The sequence below is a fragment of the Carcharodon carcharias genome, chromosome 33 (assembly GCF_017639515.1).
Source record: "Carcharodon carcharias isolate sCarCar2 chromosome 33, sCarCar2.pri, whole genome shotgun sequence".
NCBI lineage: Eukaryota > Metazoa > Chordata > Chondrichthyes > Lamniformes > Lamnidae > Carcharodon > Carcharodon carcharias.
The window spans coordinates 11,753,389-11,778,247 of NC_054499.1; the positions used below are offsets into that span (position 1 = coordinate 11,753,389).

Sequence of the window (24,859 nt, forward strand, 5' to 3'; positions counted from 1 at the left end):
TTTGGGCCTGGAGTCACATGTAGACCAGACCAGGTGAGAATGGCCTCAAGGGCATTGGTGAACCAGACAGGGTTTTACAACAATTGATGAGAGTAGTCATGGTCACTAACTTTATATTCTTATAGCCTGGGCCTCTGGATCACTGGTCCAGTAACATTACCACTACACCATTTGATAAGAGGGACTGTTAAAGCCTTTAATTGTATGAGTTGCGTTTGTGTCAAATTATTTTAGTCACGATTTTGGTGTTTCTGTGAAAATTAATTTGCTTCCACCCCCCCACCCCCTGCAGGACGATGAGTCTCCCCGCAGTGTTCTGGAAGAGATGGGACTGGCTTAGCTCAACGGACCCAACACACGGCTGATTTCGGAGAAGGAGGTCTCGGTTGACTGGGGGAGGGTGGGGGTTGATGGGATAAATAAAAACACGACCAGCGTTCTATTGATCCTGTGGAAGCCTGTCTGTCTGTCTGAAATAAAGAATCAAACTTTTTGTCCTGAGTTTTTCCCTCACCCTTGGGCTTGGGGGAAGAGGAGCAGTTTGAGTTCTAACCCTATGCTTTGTGCTGCAGCTGGACCAGACAGAGTCAAACAGATTAACTGGGAGATGGTGGGGACCAAGTGTAGAGTCAGGACTGGGCTCTCTCTTGGGAGATGGTAATGGGGATTGATATAGAACCAGGGCTTGGAGACTTTATTACAGACAGACAGACAAGATTTTCTAACCCTTGTCCGCTGCCCCCATGTAAAGGAAGGGGCTTGACCTGGAAACACCTTTCTTTTCTTGCATCTGTTCCCGTGTGTGGGTCGCCGAAGCCGTTTCACAGATGGAAGGCTTCCCTGGTTACGCTGTAGCCGGGCATGGATGTGGCAGACCTTTGCCCGCCAAGCTGGGCCCGCTGACGATGTTCCTCGCCCGCTTACTCCCTCCACGGGGTGTTTCCGATCCCTTAGACACCTGCCGTCCCAGTGTTACCATGAGTGGGCTGCCGGCGGGCACCCTTCCGCAGCCAGTGCCACCCGGTGAGCAGAGCCTGCAGTCGCATTGGCGCAACTGGCAGCCAAAAGCCTTGGGCACAACGTGCGACCCAAAATTATGATGATGGAAAGTGTCTACCCCATCCACCCCCCCCCCTCCCCCAACAAATAAAGATCTTCGCTGGGCTGTGCACATTGGATATGGAAACTGGAGCGAGGATGGGTTGTTTGCCTTTACCTGTGGTTCCAGAGTCACAAATAGACACGGATTCTTCACCCAAACCAATTCCCCCAACCCTGTGCGGTGATGGCCCAGCTGCTCGCAATGCTGAATTTGCACCTGTTATCTAAGGGCTTTGGCCTCACTCTCTTGCAAAGGCGAGGGTGACCGTAGCCCATTTATGTGCGTGGACGCACCTTCTAAAAGGCAACACAGGGTTTCATCCTTAGCGGGCTGTTTAAAGTGCGGTTGAATGGTTTTGATCGTTTTTGTGCAGTAGGTAGGAGGGATTTGGGCCTGTTTCCGCTCGGCCCAGATGTTGGCTGCCATTTTCATGCGTGTGCGTGTGACTCTTGCGGTTGCGCAGAGGGCGGTTGGTGGGTGAGGAGGTAACATCAGGCTTGGTGACAGGTTAGCTTGGGCGGTATCAAAGGCGCATGCACATTCGTCGCATGCTGGGACTGCGCCTCATCACTCATCGCGGCCTGGTTTCAAACTCACCCACTTGCTGAGAAGTGGCCGTACCTGTGATGAGCGGTGTACCACACCGGGATCCTAACAGTGGCACCATACTGTTAGAGGTTGGGGCAGGACCCGAGTAGGATGCAGCTATGTCGTAACCAACGACCTCGGAGTCTGAGCTCTGGTACAAACAGATCACGGGTGAGGCCGCAAAGCCCCAATTTCCAACGAGCTTAGTCCTCAAACGTTCTTGAGAGAGCAAGTCGAGTTCTGGCTGCTTTGTCCACTTTAGGTTTAAACCAGGCTTCACGCCTCGAGCAATCCTTCAAAGCCAAGACCGTAAGATGACCTCATTCCGGTAGGATGGCTTTCTATGCTACTCCAGGATCGTAAACAGCCAGCATTCTCCTCCCCACCATCTCCTGCCCAAGTCACGCACTGATTAACTGATCAAACCAGGAATCAGGATGTAGGGTGGGTGATGGGAAATAAATTGTGTCTCGCTCGCATAGCTACTCTCACTCTCTGTCACTCGCTTTCTCTCGCTCTCGTTTTCTCGTTCACTTTCTCTCGCTCTCGCTTTCTCTCTCGCTCTCGCTTTCTCTCTCTCTCTCGCTCTCGCTTTTTCTTTCTCTCTCTCTCCCTCGTTTCCCCCACCGTCCCACCCCGTGTAACCTGCCAAAATCTGGCTGTTCTCTTTTGTACAAAACCAATTGTTTTTTTTTCTCTTCAAAGTCAATCATTTCTCCTGTTTGTACAACATGAATAATGCTGAATTTTACCCATTTTAAAGGGAAGCGCTTGTTTGTTTTTTATACCAGAAATCCCACTTATCACTAATTGTTGGGAAGGGTTGGATCTTTTATGCCATTTTCCCACTTGCCGCTATTTTAACACTTGAAAATGAACACGGCTCCAGATGCCAACAAAATCAAAATATCAGTAAAATAGTTATACACAAGGCTTATAATAAACTGTATATTATCAATCAACATATAATACAACATAAGAATATGAAAATCTTGACCCTTGGTGACAGGGCTGATGTCATTTATGAAATCCCGGTCCACCTCGATTGCAACTGCTCTGGAAAACATCTGATGTATGTCCGTGGACACGTTAAGTCACAGCGCATGCCTGATCGGAGCCATCGCAGCCAATCAAAGTGCCCAAGGCCGGGGGTTCAGCTTGCGATTGGTTACTTCCTGCTGCTGAAACAGTACACGGGGGGTGGCAGGGGCATTGGGTGTGGTGAATTCTCATGACCCATTTGCCGTTTCTGTGACCCCAAATGGGGTAGTGACCCACAAGTTCGGGAAACACTGTCATATGCCCTTTTCTTAGTCACCCTGTGCTCTCCAGCGTGCTGCCTCCTTTGTATAACACATTAGGGTACAAAGGACAGCGACGGGAAATGCCTCTGTTAAGGAATTTATGCTAAACCTTTATAAATTATTGACGGACAGACCCCCTGCTGGAGCATTGTGGCCATACCTGGACACCACGCTTCAGGAAAGGGGTCAAGGCCTCGGAGAGAGTGTCGAGATTTAACAAAGCCCTGTTGTGCTGTAAAACCGTACTCGCACTTCCCAAGAGGAAAGCAGGGCAAGCAAAGGGCAGCTGAAAATGTGTTGTGTTTTTAAATATTGCTCCTGCTCACAGCCAGGATGAAGTGGGATTTCACCTGACTTCAGACTCCATCCTTGTGTTATCAGAGTTTTGAATGTTTATTTTTGGACTATGTGTGAAGTGAAAAGATCCATGTAAATCTGTGAAATTGGAGTTTTTATTTATTAAACATTTGAGCAGGTGCATTGCACGAGTCTGGGCTTTTATTTGCAATGAACCCTTGTCATCATTTTTTCGGTAATTGAGTTTGGCAGGGTGAGGCATTCTAATGTTGTGTAATTTATATAGTCCAATCAGACACTTCCAGGACAGGTACAGCACGGGGTTAGGTACAGAGTGAAGCTCCCTTCACACCGTCCCCATCAAACACTCCCAGGACAGGTACAGCATGGGGTTAGATACAGAGTAAAGCTCCCTCTCCACTGTCCCCATCAAACACTCCCAGGACAGATACAGCATGGGGTTAGATACAGAGTAAAGCTCCCTCTCCACTGTCCCCATCAAACACTCCCAGGACAGATACAGCATGGGGTTAGATACAGAGTAAAGCTCCCTCTCCACTGTCCCCATCAAACACTTCACTGATGATTACACAATGATCAGCACCATGCACAACTCCTCACATACTGAAGCAGTCCATGTCCAAATGCAGAAAAACCTGGACAATATCCAGGCTTGGGCTGACAATTGGCAAGTAACATTCGCACCACATAAGTGCCAGGCAATAACCATCTCCAGCAAGAGAGAATTTAACCATTGCCCCTTGACATTCACTGGCATTACCATTGTTATCAACATTCTGGAGGTTACCATTGACCAGAAACTGGACTGGTCTAGACATATAAATACTGTGGCTACAAGACCAGGTCAGAGGCTGAGTATCCTGCAGCAAGTAACTCCTGACTCCCTAAAGTCTGTCCACCATCTACAGGCACAAGTCGGGAGTGTGATTGAATACTCTCCACTTGCCTGGATAAGTGCAGCTCCATCAACACTCAAGAAGCTCAACACCATCCAGGCCACTTGATTGGCACCCCTTTTTCAAACATTCACTCCCTCCAGCACCAGCACACAGCAGCAGCAGTGTTTACCATCTACAAGATGCACTGCAGAAACTCACCAAATCTCCTTAGACAGCACCTTCCAAACCCACAACCACTACCACCCAGAAGGGCAAGGACAGAAGATACATGGGAAAAGCACCAATTGGAAGTTCCCCTCCAAGCCACTCACCATTCTGACTTGGAAATGTATGGCCATTCCTTCACTGTCACTGGGTCAAAATCCTGGAACTCCGTCCCTAACAGCGCTGTGGGTGTTACATACACCACATGGACTGCAGCATTTCAAGAAGGCAGCTCACCACCACCTTCTCAAGGGCAATTAAGGTTGGGCAATAAATGCTGGGCCCAGCCAGCGAACCCCACATCCTGTGAATGAATATGAAAAAAAGGTACAGCATAAGGGTCAGATGCAGAGTAAAGCCCCCTCTGCACTTTCCCCATCAAACATTCCCAGGGCAGGTACAGCACGGGGTTAGATACAGAGTAAATCTCCCTCTACACTGTTGCCAACAAACACTCCCAGGGCAGGTACAGCATGGGGTTAGATACAGAATAAAGCTCCCTCTACACTATCGCCATCAAGCACTCCCAGAGCAGGTAAAGTGAGTCAGATACCGAGAGTCCATTACAGGGCTGCACTCTTGCCTCCGAAGGCCTTGGGTTCAAGTCCCACCTCCAGGCTGATACTCCCAATGCAGCACTGAGGGAGTGTTGTACTGTCAGAGGTGTCATTTTTCAGCTGAGACCCATCTACCTACTCAGGTGACTGTGAAAGATAACCCAGCACTATTGGAAGAAGAGCATTGGAGTGCTCCCCAAAGATCAGTACTTGAAGCAGATTATCTGGTCGTTATCACACTGCTGTTTGTGGCAAATTTCCTCCCAAGTCTCTGACATTACAACAGTGATTGCACTTCAACAGTGCTTCATTGTGGAAGCGTTTGAACCTGAGCTTGATATATGTATGTTCCATTAACAAACATTAGCCTGCAAGGGGTTAGATTGTCAATATGGCACCGTGCTGTAATACGAATGGCTTGGCAGACAAATCATGCTCACAATGCAAGTTAGGAAGTTGACTCTCCAAGAGGCCCAACCAATACAAAATCGTCAGCCATCTCTAGTTATTCAGACAGACCTTTTGCACCTAGGTATTACTAGGCAAATCACTGGCAGGACAGCTTGAGAAGAGGTTACACGATCTTAATAAGTAGAGGTATAGAGTACAAAGGCAAGAAAGGTGCGATGAAACTGAATAAAATATTGGTTCTTCCTCAACTGGAGCATCACATCCAGTTCTGAGCACCACACTTTAGGAAGGATGTGAAGGCATCAGAGAGGGTGCAGAGGGTACAGCATAAGGGTCAGATGCGGAGTAAAGCTCCCTCTACACTGTCGCCATCAAACACTCCCAGGGCAGGTACAGCACAGGGTTAGATACAGAGTAAAGCTCCCTCTACACTGTCCCCATCAAACACTACCAGGACAGGTACCGCATGGGGTTAGATATAAAGTAAAGCTCCCTCTACACGAGAATGGCTACAGGGATGAGTGACTTCAGTTATGTCAACAGATTTGGAGAACCTGGAGCTGTTCTCCTGAGAGAAGAGGAGGTTGAGAGTGGGGGTTTGACAGAGTTATTCAGAGTCATGAGGGGCTCTGGAATGGTGAGACAGGGAGAAACTTTCCCCATTGACAGAAGGATGGAGAACCAGAGGAGACCGAATTCAAGTGATTGACAAAAGAACCAAAGGTGACATGAGGAAAAACACTTGTGGATGCAGCGGCTGGTTGGGATCTGCCTGAGCCTGGAGCCAGATTCAATTGGGATTTGCTAGAAAAGGAATTGGGTTAACAGCTGTTGGAATCGCAGGGCTATGGGGGAAGGACAGGGGAGTGGGACTAGCTGAGTTGCTCTTGCCAGTATAGACTCAATGGGCTAACTGGCCTCCCTCTGTGCTGTAACCGCTCTATGATTATGTGAGATTTTGTGACCCCTGCAGTATTGAGGGGGTGGGAGAGCTGAAAAGTCAGGGAACAGAATCTGCAGGAGGGAGATAGCCACTGCCCTCCATGGTGACAAAAGGTAAAGGGAAGCTAGTTCCTTTTGTGCTGACTTTGCTGACCAACTATCACTTGTAGGTTTTTTTGGGGGCTATGGAATATTATGTGGTAGGAGTGTTTTTTTTTATTCAATTATGGGATGGGGGCATTGCTGGAAGGGCCAGCATTTATTGCCCATCCCTAATTGCCCTTGAGAAGGCGATGGTGAGCTGCCTTCTTGAACTGCTGCAGCCAGAATGATAAAAAGTTTATGGCACAGAAAGAGGCCATTTGGCCCAGCGTGCCTGTGCTGGTCGAAAAACGAGCCACCCAGCCTCATCCCACTTTCCAGCATTTGGTCTGTAGCCCTGCAGGTTATGGCACTTGAGGTGCATATCCTTTTAAATGAGCTGAGGGACCCTGCCTCTACCACCCTTTCAGGCAGTGAGTTCCAGACCCCCACAACCCTCTGGGTGAAAAAATCTTTCCTTATCTCCCCTCTAATCTTTCTACTAATCACTTTAAATCTATGATACCTAGTCACTGACCTCTCTGCTAAAGTGAATAAGCCCTTCCCATCCACTATACCAGGCCCTTCGCAATTTTGCACACCTCAATCAAATCTCCCCTCAGCCTCCTCTGTTTCAAGAACAACCCCAGCCTATCCAATCTCTCCTCATAGCTGCAATTTTACAGTCCTGGCAACATCCTTGTAAATCTCATCTGTACCCTCTCTAGTATAAATACATCCTCTCTGTAATGAGGTGACCGGAACTGCATACAGGACTCAAGTTGTGGCCTAACTAATGTTTTATACAGTTTCAGCATAACCACCCTGCTCCTATATTCTATGCCTCAGCTAATAAATGGAAGGATTGCATATGCCTTCTTAGCCACTTTATTGACCTGTCCTGCTACATTCACGGATCTCTGGACATTCACTCCAAGGTCCTTCACTTCCTCTACATCTCTCAGCATCCTCCCATTTACTGTGTAATGCTTTGCCTTGTTTGACCTCCCTAGATGCAGTACCTCACGCTTCTCTGGGTTGAATTCCATTTGCCACTTTTCAGCCCACCTGGCCAGTCCATTGATATCTTGCCACACTGATATCTACAGCTATCCCCCTCCTATATCAAAGGTGCAGCCAATTTTTGTGTCGTCTGCACACATCTTGATCGTTCCCCCTACATTTACATCTAAATCATTAATATAGACTACAAAAAGCGGTGTTGCGAGTACTGAGCCTTGTGGAACCTCACTGCAAACAGCCTTCCAGTCACAAAAACATCCGTCAACAATTACCCCTTGTTTCCTGCCACTGGGGCAATTTTATATCCAGCTTGCTACTTTGCCCTGTATCCCATGGACTTCTATCTTTTACCCAGTCAATCATGTGGGACCTTGTCAAAAGCCTTGCTAAAATCCATGTAGACTACATCAACTACACTACCCTCATCAGTCCTCCTTGTTACTGCCTCAGAAAATTCAATCCAATTAGTCAGGCCCCACCTCCCCTTAACAAATGCATGCTGACTATCCTTGACTGTTCCATGCCTTTCTAAGTGACAGTTTCTCCTGTCCTTCAGAATTGATTTCAATAATTTTCTCACTACCGAGATCAGACTGACTGGCCTGTAATTATTCAGTCTATCCCACAACTTGATGTAGTCAGTGTTCTGCCTACTGTGCACTGACCTCTAGTTGGCTACACCAATGTTCTGGTGGTTGCCCTCCTGACTTCCACCTTCCAGAAACTTGAGCTCCTCCAAAATGCTGAAACTGGTTCCCTAACTCTCAGCGTTATCTTTCACCCATCAACCTCTGTGCTCACTGATCCCTGATCCAGCAATGCCGCAACTTTATAATTCTTCACTGTTAAAATTCCCATCTTCATTCTGCAATCTCCCCATGGCCTCGCCTACACTATCTCTGTTATCTTCTCATGCCCTACAACCCTGTGAGATCTCTCTGTACTTTCAATTCAGGCCTCTTCTGCATCCCGATTTCAAACACTCCACCATTGGCTTCCATGCCTTTAGCTGCCTGGGCCCTAAGTTCTGAAATTGCCTCCCTAAACATCCCCACCTCTCTCTCGCCTTCTGTGAACCTCCCTCAGTCCCCTCTCCAGACTCAATTTCACAGCAACCAGGTTCAGGTCAGGTGAGTTTCAAGCATGCTCCTTATACTGGGGTGAATATGGGAGGCAGGAAACCTGGTCTCTTTTACCCATTAGGTAAACCCACCCCCCCCCACCAAAAAATTGTTCCCTCTATAACATGAAGGACAAGGGCAACAGATAGATGGGAATACCACCATCTGGAAGTTCCCCTCCAAGTCACTCACCATCCTGACTTGGAAATATATCACCGTTCCTTCACTGTTGCTGGGTCGAAATCCTAGATCTCCCTCCATGACAGCACTGTGGGTGTACCTTCACCACATGGTTCAAGGAGGCAGCTCACCACCACCTTCTCAAGGGCAATTAGGGTTAAGGATGGGCAATAAATGCTGGCCCATCCAGTGAACCCCACATCCCATGAACGAATTGGAAAAAAAATGAAAGGGGAATCCATTTATTTTAAAATCCAGTCCAGCTTTTTGAGGCTGCATTATTCTCTGAGGATGGCTAAATATAGGAATGTGGTGTCAGAGCCAAGTACCAACCGATTATATCAAACACGTCAACTATTACTCATTTGCCACCAATACGCAAATGGACCCAATCAAATTCTAATGAACCATGACATCGCTGCCCTCAACAATCCAAACCCACAGCTTTCCAATTAGGAAGTGTGTGCTACTAATTGTGTTTTGTCAGTGTGATATTAGTCAAGCCTTAACATCTCAGTATCTCTGTTCTGTTGGATTTTGGGGAGACTGGTTCAGCTCTGGACCTTATCCCCATGGTTTTTCCTTTATTCTTTCATGGGATGTGGGCGTCGCTGGCAAGACCAACATTTGTTGCCCATCCCTAATTGCCCTTGAACTGAGTGACTTGCTCAGCCATTTCGGAGGGGCAGTAAGGAGTCAACCACATTGCTGTGGGTCTGGGGTCACATGTAGACCAGACCGGGTAAGGACAGCAGATTTCCTTCCTTAAAGGGGTGTTCATGAACCAGATGGGTTTTTGCAAGTTATCATCGTCACCATTACTGAGGCTAGCTTTCAATTCCAAATTTATGAATTGACTTTAAATTCCACCAGCTGCCTTGGTGGGATTTGAACATATGCCCCCTGAACATTAGCCTGGGCTTCTGTTTCACCAGTCCAATGATGTTACCACTAAGCCACCTTCCCCCAAGAGCACTGGTTAAGAGCAGTTATGATCTTATATCAGCTGTATCTCTCTCTTGCCTCTGCATTGGAAAGTCATAGGGTCAAGTCCTACTCCAGAGACTTGAGCACATGATCCAGGCTGACGCTGCAGGGCAGAGGGCATGCTACATTGCCAGAGCTGCCAGTTATCGAATGAGCTGTTAGGCCAAAGACCCCACCCGCCGTCTCAGGCTAAAGACCAAACGGGCCACCAATGGAAGAAGAGCAGGGGAACTCAGCCCACTGTGTGCTGGGTGATGTTTACCCCTCAACCAACATCGCTGAAGAAACGTGGCTTGTTATTTCTTGTTGATGTTTGTGGGATCCTGCTATGCACATTTGGCTGCTGCGTTACAACCACGACGGCACTTCAAACATCTCATTGGTTGTTATCACTCTGCTGTTGTCCACGTGAAGCGCCCGACCTTACATACGCAGCTCAGTTGACCACCATATCTGACTTAAAGCGCTTTGCAAACTAAATGAAAGTAAAACAGTTAAAGGATGATTCATGGAAGGGCTTAAATAGAACAAGAAGGGCAATTGCATTATACAGCAGATTTAATATAATAGAACATAATCGGTGATGGCGTAAGGTCATTATCAAACACCATTTGATCCCAAGCCCCATAAAGAAATTAAATATGAAGTGATCAAAAGCTTGATTAAAGGAATAGTTTTTAAGGAACATCTTAAAGGAGGTGAGAGAGGCAGAGATGTTCAGGGATGGAATTCCGGACTTTAAAACCTAGGCAGCCGCAAGTCTAGCAAGGACTATCAAGGATGCGCGAGAGGTCAGCATTGGAGGAGAGCAGAGATCTCAGAAGGTTGCAGGGCTGGAGGATGTGAAAGAGATTGAGGGCCGTTTGTGGGAGGGGGTGGTGGGGGCTTGGTGGAGCATAAAGGGATTTGATCACAAGGATGAGAAATTTAAATTTGAGGCATTTCTGGACCAGATATGTAACTGAGGTTCCAGAGAAGGAATTTAACTCCCATCTGCCACTTTGGGAAGGATGTGATGTTCCTTGAGAGGGTGCGGATGGGATTTACCAGAATGGTTCAGGGGGGTGAGGGATTTTAATGACAAGGTTAGGTTGGAGAAGCTGGTGTTGCTCTCCTTGGAGGGAAGGAGATTGAGGGGGGATCTGATTGAGGGGCACAAGATGATGACTGGCTTAGATAAGGTAGACAAAGAAAAGCTGTTCCCATTGGCTGATGGTAAGGGCTTAGAGGGATATAGATTTTGGGTTAAAGATCATAAGGAAGAGCTTTTTTACGCAGCGACTGATAACTGGAGCTCACTGCACACGAGGGGGATGGGAACAGAGACAATGAATGATTTCAAAAGGAAATTGGATGGGTGCTTGAGGGAAATAAACTTGCAAGGGATATGGAGATAGAGTGGAGGATGGGGAAGAATGGGACTGACTAGACTGCTCTCTGACTCGATGGGTCAAATGGCCCCCATTTGTGCCATAATGACTCTGCCACTACCATTACAACAGACACGGGAAGGGCAGTTAAAACCCTTCAAGACACTCACCGGCAGATGCCCTGCTCTCTTCCTGCGGTTCCTGTGAGTAGCTGACATCCAGTAAGGGTCTTTCGCCCAGGTTCTGTGCATGGTAACCACTGCAGTATTTCTACCACCCTTCCCCCACAGCCCCCCACCCGCCCGCTCCCCCACCACCCCCCCCCCCCCCCCCCCCACCCTCCCACCTTCCCTGCTCTCTCCTCCTCCCCAGGGCGGAAAGGGGTTTCTCTGTTGGACCTCCACGTAAGCAAAAATGCAGGTGTCTTTTTACCTCAGGCCTTTCCCATCCCCACTCACCACCAACTCCCCCATTCCCAATAGCAAAACCCTCCTACAATCTCCTGTTCACCGGTCAGTTCCAGGCGGGTAACTGATTGTGAGTGCACAGACAGTGTGCAAATAAAGCCCTAGAATGAAAATTACGCAAAGTTCATGATGCTGAGGTCAAAAGCGGAGTGAGGGATTATCTACTTGCCTCAGCTCCCCCACTGTGACCCCTACTTTGGATAAAGAACTGTAGGATTCCAGCATCAATGGCATGCTCAAAACCGTTGCTAAATTCTGACCCCCATTTTACAGTTGCCTGACCTTCACTGCATTTAATCCAAACTAATGTTGTGTGTAGTGGCTACTACACGAGCGAGGCTCCACATTAAAGGCACCATGGTGTCCCTGACACAGCTCTGATGAGCTGGGTTACACTATGACATCCCATATCTCTCTCTACACAGGAATGAACACTTCATGTAATATATCATAGAAAGTCAAACCCTGGAGCTTCCTCCCTAACAGCACTGTGGGTGTACCTACACCACATGGACTGCAGCGGTTCAAGAAGGCAGCTCATCACCACCCTCTCAAGGGGCAATTAAGGATGGGCAATAAACACTGGGCCCAGCCAGCGAAGCCCACATCCTGTAAATGAATGTTAAAAAATTTTTAACCCAGCGACAGTGAAGGAACGGCGAGATATTTCCAAGTTAGGATGGTGAGTGGCTTGGAGGGGAACTTCTAGGTGGTGGTGTTCCCATGTGTCTGCTGCTCTTATCCTGCTAGATGGTAACAGTGGTGAGTTTGGAACTGCCTAATGAGCCTTGGTGAGTTGCTGCAGTACATCTTGTAGATGGTACACAAATGCTGTCACTGTGCGTCAGTGGTAGAGGGAATTTTTTTTCACTACGTTCATAGGATGTAGGCATCGCTGCCTAGTCAAGCATTTATTGCTCATCCCTAATTAAGAGTCAACCACATTTTTAGGAACATGATTTATCAACATAGGGCTTAGGAGCTCAAGTAGACCATTCAGCCCTTCGAGCCTGCTTTCCCATCCATTAGGATGAATGTTTGCGGATGTGGTGGTAATTAATCGAGCTGGTTTGTCCTGGATGGTGTCGAGCTTCCCGGGTGTTGTGGGAGCTGCACTCATCCAGGCAAGAGGAGAGTATTCCATCACACTCCTGACTTGTGCCTTGTAGATGGGGGACAGGATTTGGGGAGTCAGGAGGTGAGTAACTCACTCCAGGAATCCTAGTTTCTGACCTGCTCTCATAGCCACTGTATTGATATGTCTAGTCCAGTTCTTTACAGAAGAAGGCTATTCAGCCTATTGTGTTGGTGCTGACTCTCTGAAGGAGCAATTCATGTCCTGCCACTCCCTGACCTCTCCCCACGTCACTGAACATTCCTCCTTTCCAGATATTTAAAAAATGTAGAAAGATTTAGGAATGTAGGTCTTAGGAGCACGAGTAGGCCATTCAGCCTTCAAGTCTACTTTCCCATTCATTAAGATCATGGTTGGTCTGACTGTGGTCTCAACTCTACTTTCCAGTCTGTCCCCCATGACCCTTGACTCCCTGTCAATCAAAAATCTATCTAACTCAGCCTTGAATATATTCAATGACCCAGCCTCTACTGCTTTTTGGGGAAGAGAATTCCACAGGCTAGTGACCATTAGAGAGAAAGATTTCCTCCTCATCTCTGTCTCAAACAATAGACCTCTTATTGTTAAACCGTGTTCCCTGGTTCTAGTCTACCCCACAAGTGGAAACATCCTCACTTTGCAACACAGGAGAAGACCACTCTGCCCATTGTGCAACTGTCATCCTTTCTATAACTCAGACTGTGTACTAGCCTATCCATGAGAGCTTGTGTATTGTTCTTTCTGTGACAGGTTTGAACTGTGCACTACCCTGTGTTTTGCATATGCTGTTCTGTGCATTTCCAGATGTGCCGAATCACACGTATGCAAGGTTCCTTAATGTGCCCAATTCTATATTGTGTGTTTTCTTGTATGAAACAGATTCCACATTGTGCACTTTTCCTGTTTCTGATGGTTCTGTGCTGTGACTCAGTTGGTAGCTCGCTAATCTCGGAATCACGCATTTCTAGGTTCAAGCCCCACTCTACCTGGCTGTAGAAATCTTGACTAATGCTCCCAGTGCAGCGCTAGTGGAGTGCTCCTCGACCACAGATTCCATCTTTTGGATGAGACATTAAACCAAGACCCCGTTTGCCCTCTGAAGTGGATGTGAGAGATCCCATGGCGCTACTTTGAAGAATAGCTGGAGAGTTCTCCCTGGTGTCCTGGCCAATATTTATCCCTCAGCCCAACAATCACAACAAAGCAGATGACTTGTGTCATTATCAAATTGCTGTTCTTGGGAGCTTGATGTGTGTATTTTTATTTATTCTTTCACGGGGTGCGGATGGCTAGGCCAGCATTTGTTGCCCATCCCTAATTGCCCTTGAACTGAGTGGCTTGCTCATCCATTTAAAGGGCAATCAAGAGTCAACCAAGTTGCTGTCACATGCAAGCCAGACCAGGTAAGGACAGCAGATTGCCCTCCCTATAAGGGCATTAGGGAACCAGATGGGGTTTTGCAACAATTGTTTCATGGTCACCATTACTGAGACTAGCTTGTCAATTCCAGATTATTAATTGAACTTAAATTCCACCAGCTGCCATGGTGAGATTTGAACCTTTGTCCCAAAGCATCAGCCTGGGGCCTTGGGATTGCTAGCCCGATGATATTACCAGTACACCATAGTCACCACCCTTGCCTACAATGCAACAGTGACCTCACTTCAAAAGTAATTCATTGGTTGTAAAGCACTTTCGGACGCCCTGTGACGTGGGCGGCGCTATATAAAGGCAGGTTTTCTTTATGCTGGATCATATTGTCTTCCCTGTATATAACAGACCCTTGCACTCTGCAGTATGACCTGCATAACCTACAGCGGGTGGAACAACAAGCCAGTGAATTTTTGATGTTCTGTTGCTCTACAGCTTGAGAAAGCTGCTTCCCTCACCCCAATGGAACCGTAAGACAAAAGACTACTGTTGAATAAAATATTTGCTTTTTATTCATTTCAAAACTAGTACTCAACCACTTCCCCCCACCCTGCCCAACCACCCGCCATGCTATTTACAACATCAATTTTTATTAAATGCAAAAACACATCGGATGCTGCAACATCAAAAGACTCTGTATTTTCTTCAGATAGATAACAAGACTTTGCGTACACTCCAAGAAGCAATATTCGCAGACTTGAGAAAATTTACAGTGGAGCACAAGGTACAGATCCCCCCTCTCCCTCCCTCCATCTCTGTTTATTTTCAAACCACAGCTCTTCATTTCACCAATCAGTCTTCATTATGTCATGGCACAGGTGATGAGAGTAAATGCAGAGCAACAGAGGTCGAAATCCTACCTCTACTGCCAGTCAACCAATAGCTTTTTTGGAAAAATTAACAATGCATTTAAACAAATAATTGTGTGGGTTACTGGTGGGACAATTCCTCAGTGCATAACCACATGGCGAATGCACACTTCCAACCAGGTTTCAGGATAGAGGTTGAGTTAACCTGCTTCAGTTTCTGGGTTGAATCATTGAGGTCGCAGAGATGAATATTTGAAAACCACTTCAGGAGTGGGATCCTTAGACTGGGAGATAGGCAAACCTCTTAGCCCAGGTTCCGCAACCGACTGTCATCCTTTACATATCCCAGACTGTGAGCTCGCCTCTCCATATACCCAATGGCCAAGTGACTGAGACAAGTAAGGGCAATCAACAGGCCACCACCTCCTCTCGAAGGTGGCTGGCTCCCTAACTGGGGATGTGAGAGCAGGTGCAAACATTGTGGTGGGATTGGAAAGGGGGAACACTAGAGGTACATCTCCATTACTGACTGGCTCCTGCCCAGTAGCAATAGAAGGAAGCAAGGTTCAAGACAGACAGTTGCCCCCAATCTAACTACAAACTATCTGAGTAAATTCTATAGGGAGCTTTTTGCTTTTTTAAAAAACATTGTTAGCACTTTTTTTTTCCTGACCTGACCTGGTGAAACTCTGCAGCAGAGTGTATTGGATTCCAAACTCGTCCAACTCAATGAATTGTAAAAGATTCTTGTAACTATGGTAAGCTTCTTCCAGGGGCCTAAGGGAAGAATTCAGATCATCTGCCCCTCTCGGGGTGGTGGACATGTAGCCATTAGCCTCAGTGTCATCTACAGTATCACCTACGACCAATAAGTCACTTTCTGAAGAGGGAGGACACTCTTGCCAGTGCAAGAGAGTGTTTTCTGTTGGGGTGGGGACCTTAACACTGACGATGGACTGTCACACACAGGTAGCATGTAAATGCCTTGCTCGTATGCATTGGACCCTGTTCCTTAAGCTTTGACACCCTCATTTAATGTGTGATTTTATTCAGAGTTGCCAGCTGCTCTGGCAATGCCACCACCTCAACATGGACCCTTCTTTAAAACCGATTAAGCCATGGATCAATTCCTATGAAATGTTGTTTCAGGGTGGAAAGAGTTGGCAAGATTCGAAGTCAAATGCACATACATACACACACACATACACACACATTACCAGCATCACATTAAACCGGAACTGTTTTAAAAATTCGGGACATAATTTGGAGCACTCGGGCTGGCTCTACACATACATCACAGTACAAAAATATCAGATTTCGCTTCTTCTATCGCCTTCTACTTTCCCTCTAGGCTGGTGGGGGCGACAAGGCTGTTGGATACGATGCATGGTGTGTTTCAAATGCGCCTCCATGCACAGGGCTTATGTGTCCACATGTCTGCCTGATTCATGCACAAAACCTCAACACACCAGGTACTTTAGACAGAAATAAAAAAGGTGGGGAGGGAAGAAGAGAAACCATTGACTTTTTTTTTTAGCTCTACTGAAAGACCTCTGGATGCTTGAGAAAGATCTTCTCAATGTAGTTCTCCAGCTCTTCCTCATTGTCCTGCGTCTCGTCCTCATAGTAGTCTTTGTTCCTGTAGACAGGGGGTGGGGGCTGATAGTAGTAGGGTCGGTGGCGTTGCTGGTAGATCCAAGGGCGGATGTAATTGGGGTAACCATTTGGCCTGGGTCGGTACCTTCTTGGGATGGTGAAGGGCATGCTTTCATAGTCCAGGGCATTTTCTGCACCCAGCAGTTGCTGAAGGCTCATCTCGTCATTGGTGTGGTGCCTTGCCTTCTCTGGCCGGTGGCGGGGCAGGTAGTTGCTGTCCGGATGGGAGGATGAATACCTGAACCTGTCCCTTGAGGATGCCCCATGCTTGCTTTCTACTCTCTCCGCTGGATCCTTCCTTTTTTTCTCCACGTCATTGATGATGTCAATTACATCGTCCGCCGGCAGGTGAAGCTTGCTGGAGATCTCAATGAGCCTGTCTATGGTCTGCGGGTCGATATCCTCGTCCTCGTCCTCATCTTCGTCTGCCCTCTTCTCCTCGGAGGCACTCTCCTCCGAGCCACCATCTGCCCTCTGGTCCTCCCTCACTTTCTCCTCCTCCTCCTCCTCCTCGCTGGCTTCCCCCCTCAACAGGTACTGCAGCAGTAGGTCAGAAGCTCGATCTGCTGCCCTCTCCTGCCCCACCTTCCTCCTGTCTCCCTCTCTGTCCTCCAGATCTTCAGCCCCATACTTCACCCTGCCTCTGGCATCCTCCTGGTTCTCCTCATAGTTAGAGTACTTGTCCTTCCTGCCCACCAGCTCTTCAAAGGCATCTAGGTCCCTCAGGACATCATTCTCATTTGATTCATCATTATTCTTGGTGCTATACATGGGCAAGGAGCGTTGGGCTGTGTTGGACCTCTCCCTTTTGGTGGCTGTACTATACTTCTCCATGTCCTGCAACATTGCCTCCAGTCTATCAATGCTCTGAGGGGTCAAGTTGTCTTCTTCATCTTCCTGCCCTCTCCTCTCTGAGTCTTCACTCTCTTGGGAGGGTGGGCTCCACTGGGTCTTGCTCACTCTGGTCCTGCTCTTCACATTTTCCATCGAGTCTTTCTCGCCGGCCTCGGGTGACCTGTAATTGGTGGAGGTGGGCACACCCCCACTGTGCCACCTTGGCTCCTCCCTGCTGCCACTGGGCTTGTCTTCATCCACCTTTAGAGCTTGTATCAGGATGGCTGCCAACGTCTTGGCATCCACATCCTTGAATAACTCATCATCGTAACTGGGTTCACGCTGGGCGCTGGGGTGGGAGGCAGCAGATCTGACCTGGTGGCTCTTGACCTTCTCTATCTCGCCCCCAGGCATGTTCCCATCCTCGGGGACCATCCCCTGGTCTTGCCTGTGTAGCGGGTGAGAGAGCTGGTCACTTTCATTCAGGGTGGCTGGGTCTGAGTGCTCCCCATGGCTTCCTTCTGCAAGGGGCACAGCACTGACAAAGGTCAGGCTCATTGCTAAGAGTACAAAGGTCTGCGAATGGGCTGGCCAAAACATCTTTGCAGAGCGGCACAGGAGGGGACAAGAAAGCTATGGATACAAAACACAGAAAGAACATCTGGTGAAATTCCAACACCCATTACTCTTCTGAAGTTAATAGTCTACAGCCCGTGTCACCAATGTACACAGATGAGTGACTCCTGACATTCTTGGACCAAGATTTTCAGGCTATTTACAGAACAAGCACATTTCCTTGAATAAATGGAGCAGGTTTTATTGCGTTTTTTTTGCATTGATGAAATGATTTACATTGGGTCTAGATAGAGTGGATAGGGAGGCCCTATACCTCTTGGCTGAAGCATCCATAACTTCATAGACCAGGGGACATAGATTTAAGGTGAGAGGTAGGGGGTTTAGAAGGGATTCGAGGGGATTTTTTTTCACCTAGAGGGTGGCAGGGATCTGGAGCAGATAAGGTGGTAGAGGTGGAAACCCTCATCATATTTAAAATACACTTGGATGGACACTTGAAGTGTCATAACCTACAAGGCTATGGACTAAGTGCTGAGAAATGAGATTGTTTTACTTTATTTTTTTTCTATCATGGGATGTGGGCTTCACTGGCAAGGCCAGCATTTGCTGCCCATCCCTAATTGCCCTTGAACTGAGTGGCTTTGCTCAGCTATTTCACAGGGCAGTTAAGAGTCAACCACATTGCTGTGGGTCTGGAGTCACACATAGGCCAGACCAGGTAAGGACAGCAGATTTCCTTCCCTAAAGGGGCATTAGTGAAACAGATGAGTTTTGACAACAGTCAATGATAGTTTCATGGTCACTGTTACTGGGATTGTCTTTATAATTCCAGATTTTTGTTTTAATTATGTGGTGGGATTTGAACCCATGACCCCTGAGCTTTAGCCTGGGTCTCTAGATTACTCACCCAGTGACAATACCACTACACCACCGTCACGCCCAATTATCCTGGATGGCTATATGTCAGCTGTCAAGGACATGTTGGGCTGAATGGCCTCTTTCCCCCATGCTGTAAATTTCTATGGTTCTCTGAGCTCGGGAGTGGATACACACAGGATGGGCAGACTGTTCATGAGTAAAGATGCTTCTTAAACACAAAGATGAGTCAACAATTCAGACAATACTAGGTGGTACTTGTCAGTAGAAGTGGGAGGGCCCTGCCTCCCTGCCCCCATCAGCATGCCTGTGTCTGGCTGTTCAATGCAGACTCGCAGTTGATCAAACCACCTAAGAGGTTGTGACATCAGGGCCTTGAAATAATACACGGATCAGATCCACGGCGGGGAGTATATTCAGCTTGACCCTGGCCATTCCCTTGGTGACCAGGATATGGGAAGATTGTTTTGGTGGGTCATGGAGACAGAGATGCGGAGGCAGGCAAAATGCAGAAATACAGAGACAGTAACGGGGAAGGCAAAGGCAAAGAGAGAGGAAGAGAAAGAAACATATAAAAGCTGGGAAGATGGGATGACAATGAAAGAGTGAGGGAAGCACAAAGACTGAAACACAGAGAGAGAAAGAGAAAAGCAAGTAAAGGCAGACAGATAGATGGCCAGGTAGACTGGCAGAGAGACAGACAGGTACAAAGCAGAGACAGAAAATACAAAGGAACAGGCAGAAAGAGGCAGACAGGCAGAAGCAAAGAGTGAGAGAGAGAAGCGCAAGTAGAGAAATGGAGACAGGACAGAAAGAGGTAAGCAGAGACATAGAGAGAGAGGGGGGAAAGATAAGTGGCAGAGACAAGCAGAAATAAAGAGGCAGAAACAGAGGCATACGAGAGAGAGGGAGCAAAAAATAGGTTCTGAAAGCAGGTGACAGGAGTGCAAAAGCAAGGGAGTGGAAAGAGTCAAAAAGGACAAACAGACAATCAGAGACTTCGAGACTGAGCATCTGGGGGACAGAGATTGTATAACACCAGGGTCAGAAATGGGGAGTCAGGCAAGCTAACTAGTCCAGGGCATTTTCATGAATGCACATTCCCTAGTGTTCAATGTTGTTCCCCTCCCCACATCCTCAAACATCTCTCTCTGGATTACAGTCTCTGTCCTTCTATTGTTCGGTCTGATTCTGACTGGGTCTCTGACTCTACCTATATGCCTTTGTAGCTTTATTCCTGCCTCTCTCAGTCTATCTCCTCATTTCTGTGTCTCTCTTACAGGCTTTGGGATTTTTTTCACTGTGCATGTATTCGTCTTTGTGTGTTTGCATGTGCATCCCTGTGTATTTTGTGTGACTATCTCTTTATATACTTCTATATGTGTGTCTGTGTGTACATCTCTCTATATGTGTGTCTGTTTGTACAGCTCTCTATATGTGTGTCTGTATATACATCTCTCTATATGTGTGTCTGTGTGTACATCTCTCTATGTGTGTGTTTGTTTGTACATCTCTCTATATGTGTGTCTGTATGTACATCTCTCTATATGTGAATCTGTAGTGTACATCTCTCTATATATGAGTCTCCGTGTGCATTTCTATATGTGTGTCTGTATGTACATCTCTCTACATATGTGTCTGTGTGCATCTCTCTCTATGTTTGTGTCTGTATGTACATCTTTCTTTAAGTGTGCCTGTATGTATCTTTCTCTCTATATGTGTGTCTGTGTCTGACTTCTCTCTCTCTCTCTCTCTTCCTCTCTCTCTCTCTCTCTCTCTCTCTCCCTCTATCGCTCTCTCTCCCTCTCTCTCTCTCTGATCCACAGCCTAGTTCTAACTGTACAGCTCCTGGTGTAGACAGACATTAATTCGGAGAGACTATCAGAGTATCACATCAAGTGGATGTGAGTTATACTGACATGTTTCTCATGTTGCTGTTCAATATGAACATAAGTGCTGAAAATCTGCCCCGTTGGATATGGACAACTTTCAGAAAGTGAGGCAGAGACTGAAGAGCAACAGGAGGAGGAAGCACCGACCACATTATTTGGGTTTAATTTGAAGTTAAATTTTATCCGAAAGGGAAAAGAGTTTTCCACACAGTGGACGAGGACACTGATTGCAAGATACGAGTAGCTGTTACCATGGCAACCAATTGATCTGCAGTCCCTGAAGACTGTGCCCACGTCTGCAGCCTCCTGGTTACCACAGCAACTCTGGGTTTTTTTTCCCCTCTGATGGGCAGTGACAGCAGCCGATAGTTCCAAGGTACTAAATGGTGAACGAGGCAGCTCATTTCTCCCCAGTTCAACCTTTGCAATGCAGAGGTGCCTGCCTATCACCCACTGGGCATCTAGACTATGTGGGCAGGTGAGGGGTAGTGGTTGGAGTGTGTGTGAAGTTGCTGGAGGGGGAGAGGGTGGTGGGGGTGCAGGGGGTGGAGGGTATCTATTGCCTGATTCATTTCTGAAACAAAATACTCTCCCCCCCATGGTTCTGCATCAGTTTCCATTCACTTTGCAATCTGCTAACTGCATACAGGAAAACAGGATCCAGTCCCTATTGGGATTGAGAGAATCGCATCAGTGAATCCAAGATGGTCAGTGCGTCAATGCAACGTGTCTGACACCAGCATAACAATGTTTGCATGTTTCCCTCATTACATCTGTCTGTCTGAGTACCTCTCAACCTATCTACCTGCCTATCTATCTATTTATCTCTCTCAATCTTTCTATCTCTATCTTTCTCTCTCTCTCTATCCACCTATTTATTTATCTATCTCTGCATCTCTCTATCTCTCCCTATCTCTATCTATCTATCTATCTATCTATATATGTCTCGCAATCTATCTATATCTTTCTCTCTCTATCCATCTATTAAATATCTATCTCTTTACCTATATATATCTCTCTTTCTCTCCCCATCTCTATTTTTCTATTTATTTATCTATCTATCTATTTCTATCTTTCTCTTCCCTATCCATCCATTTACTTATCTATTTCTCTACCTCTATCACTTTCTCTCCCCATCTCTATCTATCTATCTATCTGTCTATCTATTTATGTGTGTAGTAGGTTGCCAGCAACTGATCAAAGCAAGGATGTGTACATCGGCTCCGAATTCAATCTAAAGGCCAGCCCTGAGTGGGGAATCCCATCTGTGCTGTTGCCAGGGAGCAGGGCATCTCGCGGCCGCCCATCCCCTCCCGATCCAGGGACCCAGAACCAATTCATTCCCATTCACTGTTGGCTAGCCACTCGAAATTAATGCACTTCGAGGATTAAGTCAAGTTTCATTGATCCCTGGAACTGTAGCCTGCATTGAGAAACAAATGGCTTGATAGCGACTGTTATTGGCATGATTGCGTTGTTTGTGGAGAGATCTCCATCTGTAAATACAACTATACAAACACAATAAAATGTGTACATTTTAATATATGCATTGATATAAAAAACATACATTGTCCATATTTATGCAATATAAGCATTATACACAAATAAATAACATGCATTAAATGATTCATATCTAATTTCCTGATTTTCTCATAAGGATACCTCAATGTGGAAATTATTCCAATCCGATGAGCTTACGGACCATATTATCGGGTTACTTTTAGCAAATTGCAGTCAAACTGAGCAGAATGGGTTAACAAACCATTAATTTTCGCATCCAAAAACGCGAGAATAATGTCAGAATTCTCTGGCAGATTAACGAATATGTTAAATAGGTTTTTTTTTTCTCCCCACAACAGCCCTCGGTGTTGGAGTATTGCAGCATCGACAGAATTGTTGGAGGACGCGGCTCTAGTTTAAAGGTTTTATTCTCAATGTAGGTTTAAAATTGGTCCCTTAGGCAGTCTTTGTCTTACCTGGGAGGTCCGGTGTCTGAGGTGTAACAGAAGGTAGTCTGGACTCAAGAGGCGATGCTGCTCTCCGACTGGGTCGCCGGCTCTGGATTTCAGCACCGCGGACAGCGCCCGTGGCTTTTATGCCTTTCAGGGAGCGCACCCCCGACCAACCTCCAAACTCCACCCCCCACCCTCCGCCCCACGCCCCGCCTGACCATGACGCTACCTTGCATTGACGTCAGCGGTTCATTCATCCCCAGCCTATCGTGTGGAAATCACCCGCAGCCCAGAAATTCATGAATGAAACCTTTGCTCCATTCACACGGAGGGAGGAGGGAAAGGGCAGAAGAAGGCACACCGCCGCCATTGAGGCGCGATCCCGGCTAGTTTTTATGCAGATGTAACCTCAGCGCAAAATAAAAGCTGAAAGAGAGAGAGAGAGGGAAAGAAAATCACCCACCAGACAATGAATAATTATGACAAGCATTAAAGTGTACAATCAAACATCACTACACACTGCGACGAGAGAAAGAGAGAGAGTGGAGGGTGGGGGGGGGGCGGGGTGGTGTGGGGGTGGGGGAGAGAGAGTGGACTCTGGTAAGCTATTTATCAAGATTAACAGAGGACGTTTCTAGAAGATGTCAGATCATTGTAGCGGGGTTTCGAGATGATTTTACGGGGGAAACACACAATTCAGAACTTGAATCAACTTATTAAAAAACACGGGCATAAAAACAGACATATACAGATACAAAAATACCGTGTGCACAAAATGAAGTAACATTCGGCTCTAATGTGCATCAATGCACGGCAAAATAAGGTTTATAAAAATCAACATGCGCAAGTTACTGTGCAATATATAAAGGTACTTTATATAGAATACAAGGCGCCTATATATAATGTATAAAATTAACACTATATGGGTACACGAGGTTTCTACCTATATCCATCTGTCTGCATATATGTTGAAACTATAAATGAACATTATATGCAACCATTTTCGATATATCTGTAGGAATGGTTTAAGCTCTCATCCAAGATATGGTTAGAAGTGACGGCAGAGCCATCAGAGATCCCGATTATTGACATGTGTTGGACTCAGACAGTTTAATTTTAATATATATATATATACATATATAACTGACAGTGATAACCTCCTCACTCAAATTCGGACTCAAAGTATATATTTATTATTTCCCGTGTCAGTCCAGGGTTTGTGCCGCATTGTGAGGGGTGTCAATGTCTTTTTTGATTACTTGGTTTTACCCTTTACCAGGAATGCTGATCTTATCCACAGGACATTTTTCACTATAAACACACTCACGCTCGGACTCCCCTCAAATGACGGGCTGGCTTTAAAGCGCGTTTGACACAAATTCAGTCCCTGGCTATGCTCCCTATTCACTCATGATGAATGAATTCTAGACACGGGTAAATACAATTGTAATGGACACGTATCTAGACAAAACGGGCAGTTAGAATCTATCTCGCCAGCTAATGACAGTAAGACACAACAGATCCAGCTCTTGTGACCAACTACAATTTTAGTGCCATGGACAACAAACAGTAGCCATCGACTACCATTACAGCACCATGGACAGCAAACTCAATGCCTCGCCTATCATTTCAGCACCATGGACAGTAAACCTTAAGCACCGACTATCCTTTCAGCACCATGGACAGCAAGCTCCAGTCGTTCACTGTCCTTCCAGTATCCATGGATAGCAATTATTTGTAATATGTTATAATTTCAGTACAATGAACAGTGAATCCCAGTCAGCTATTACTCTTCCAGCACCATAAACAGCAAGACATAGTTTGCCAACATCCTTTCAACACCATGGATAGATCTTCCATCTCTAGACAACGGCTTGCATCCTGGTGATCAACTCTGTATTAAACATCGCCTATTTTTTCTACAGAGGAAGATAGTAGGCTCAGAAGGTGCACAATTCACAGGTTTTTGTTTTCTCTGGACATTATTCTCGAGCTTGTTGTTTCTGCTCGCCTCTTCCAATGCCCTTTCAAACAATCAGCCTCCAGAGGTCATGGCCATCAGTGAAGGTCTCCCAGTCATCAGTGCCAATGTCCATATCTCACTTGCAGGTATCCTTGTAGCAGAGGTATGGACAGCCAGGAAGTCTTGTATAACTAGGAATTCA

At 46.6% G+C, this 24,859-nt stretch overlaps 2 protein-coding genes across 2 annotated transcripts in view; one reads left to right on the top strand and one right to left on the bottom strand.

Annotated features, from left to right (window-relative positions):
• ap1s1 (adaptor related protein complex 1 subunit sigma 1) overlaps positions 1-3,474 on the top strand; it is a 45,649-nt gene extending 42,175 nt beyond the window's left edge. The window contains exon 5 of the mRNA XM_041179040.1: positions 293-3,474. Coding sequence (XP_041034974.1) covers positions 293-340 — 48 coding nt within the window. The 3' untranslated portion in view covers positions 341-3,474. The remainder of the gene's footprint in view (positions 1-292) is intronic.
• An 11,190-nt stretch (positions 3,475-14,664) lies between these two features.
• LOC121272318 (neurosecretory protein VGF-like) lies at positions 14,665-22,790 on the bottom strand. Its single transcript, XM_041178927.1, has 2 exons — positions 22,719-22,790; positions 14,665-18,031 (listed from the first exon to the last, which is right to left on the bottom strand). Exon 2 carries the CDS (start codon positions 17,996-17,998, stop codon positions 16,448-16,450), a length of 1,551 nt encoding a protein of 516 aa, XP_041034861.1. The 5' UTR covers positions 17,999-18,031; positions 22,719-22,790; the 3' UTR covers positions 14,665-16,447.
• Between the last annotated feature and the right edge of the window lie 2,069 nt (positions 22,791-24,859).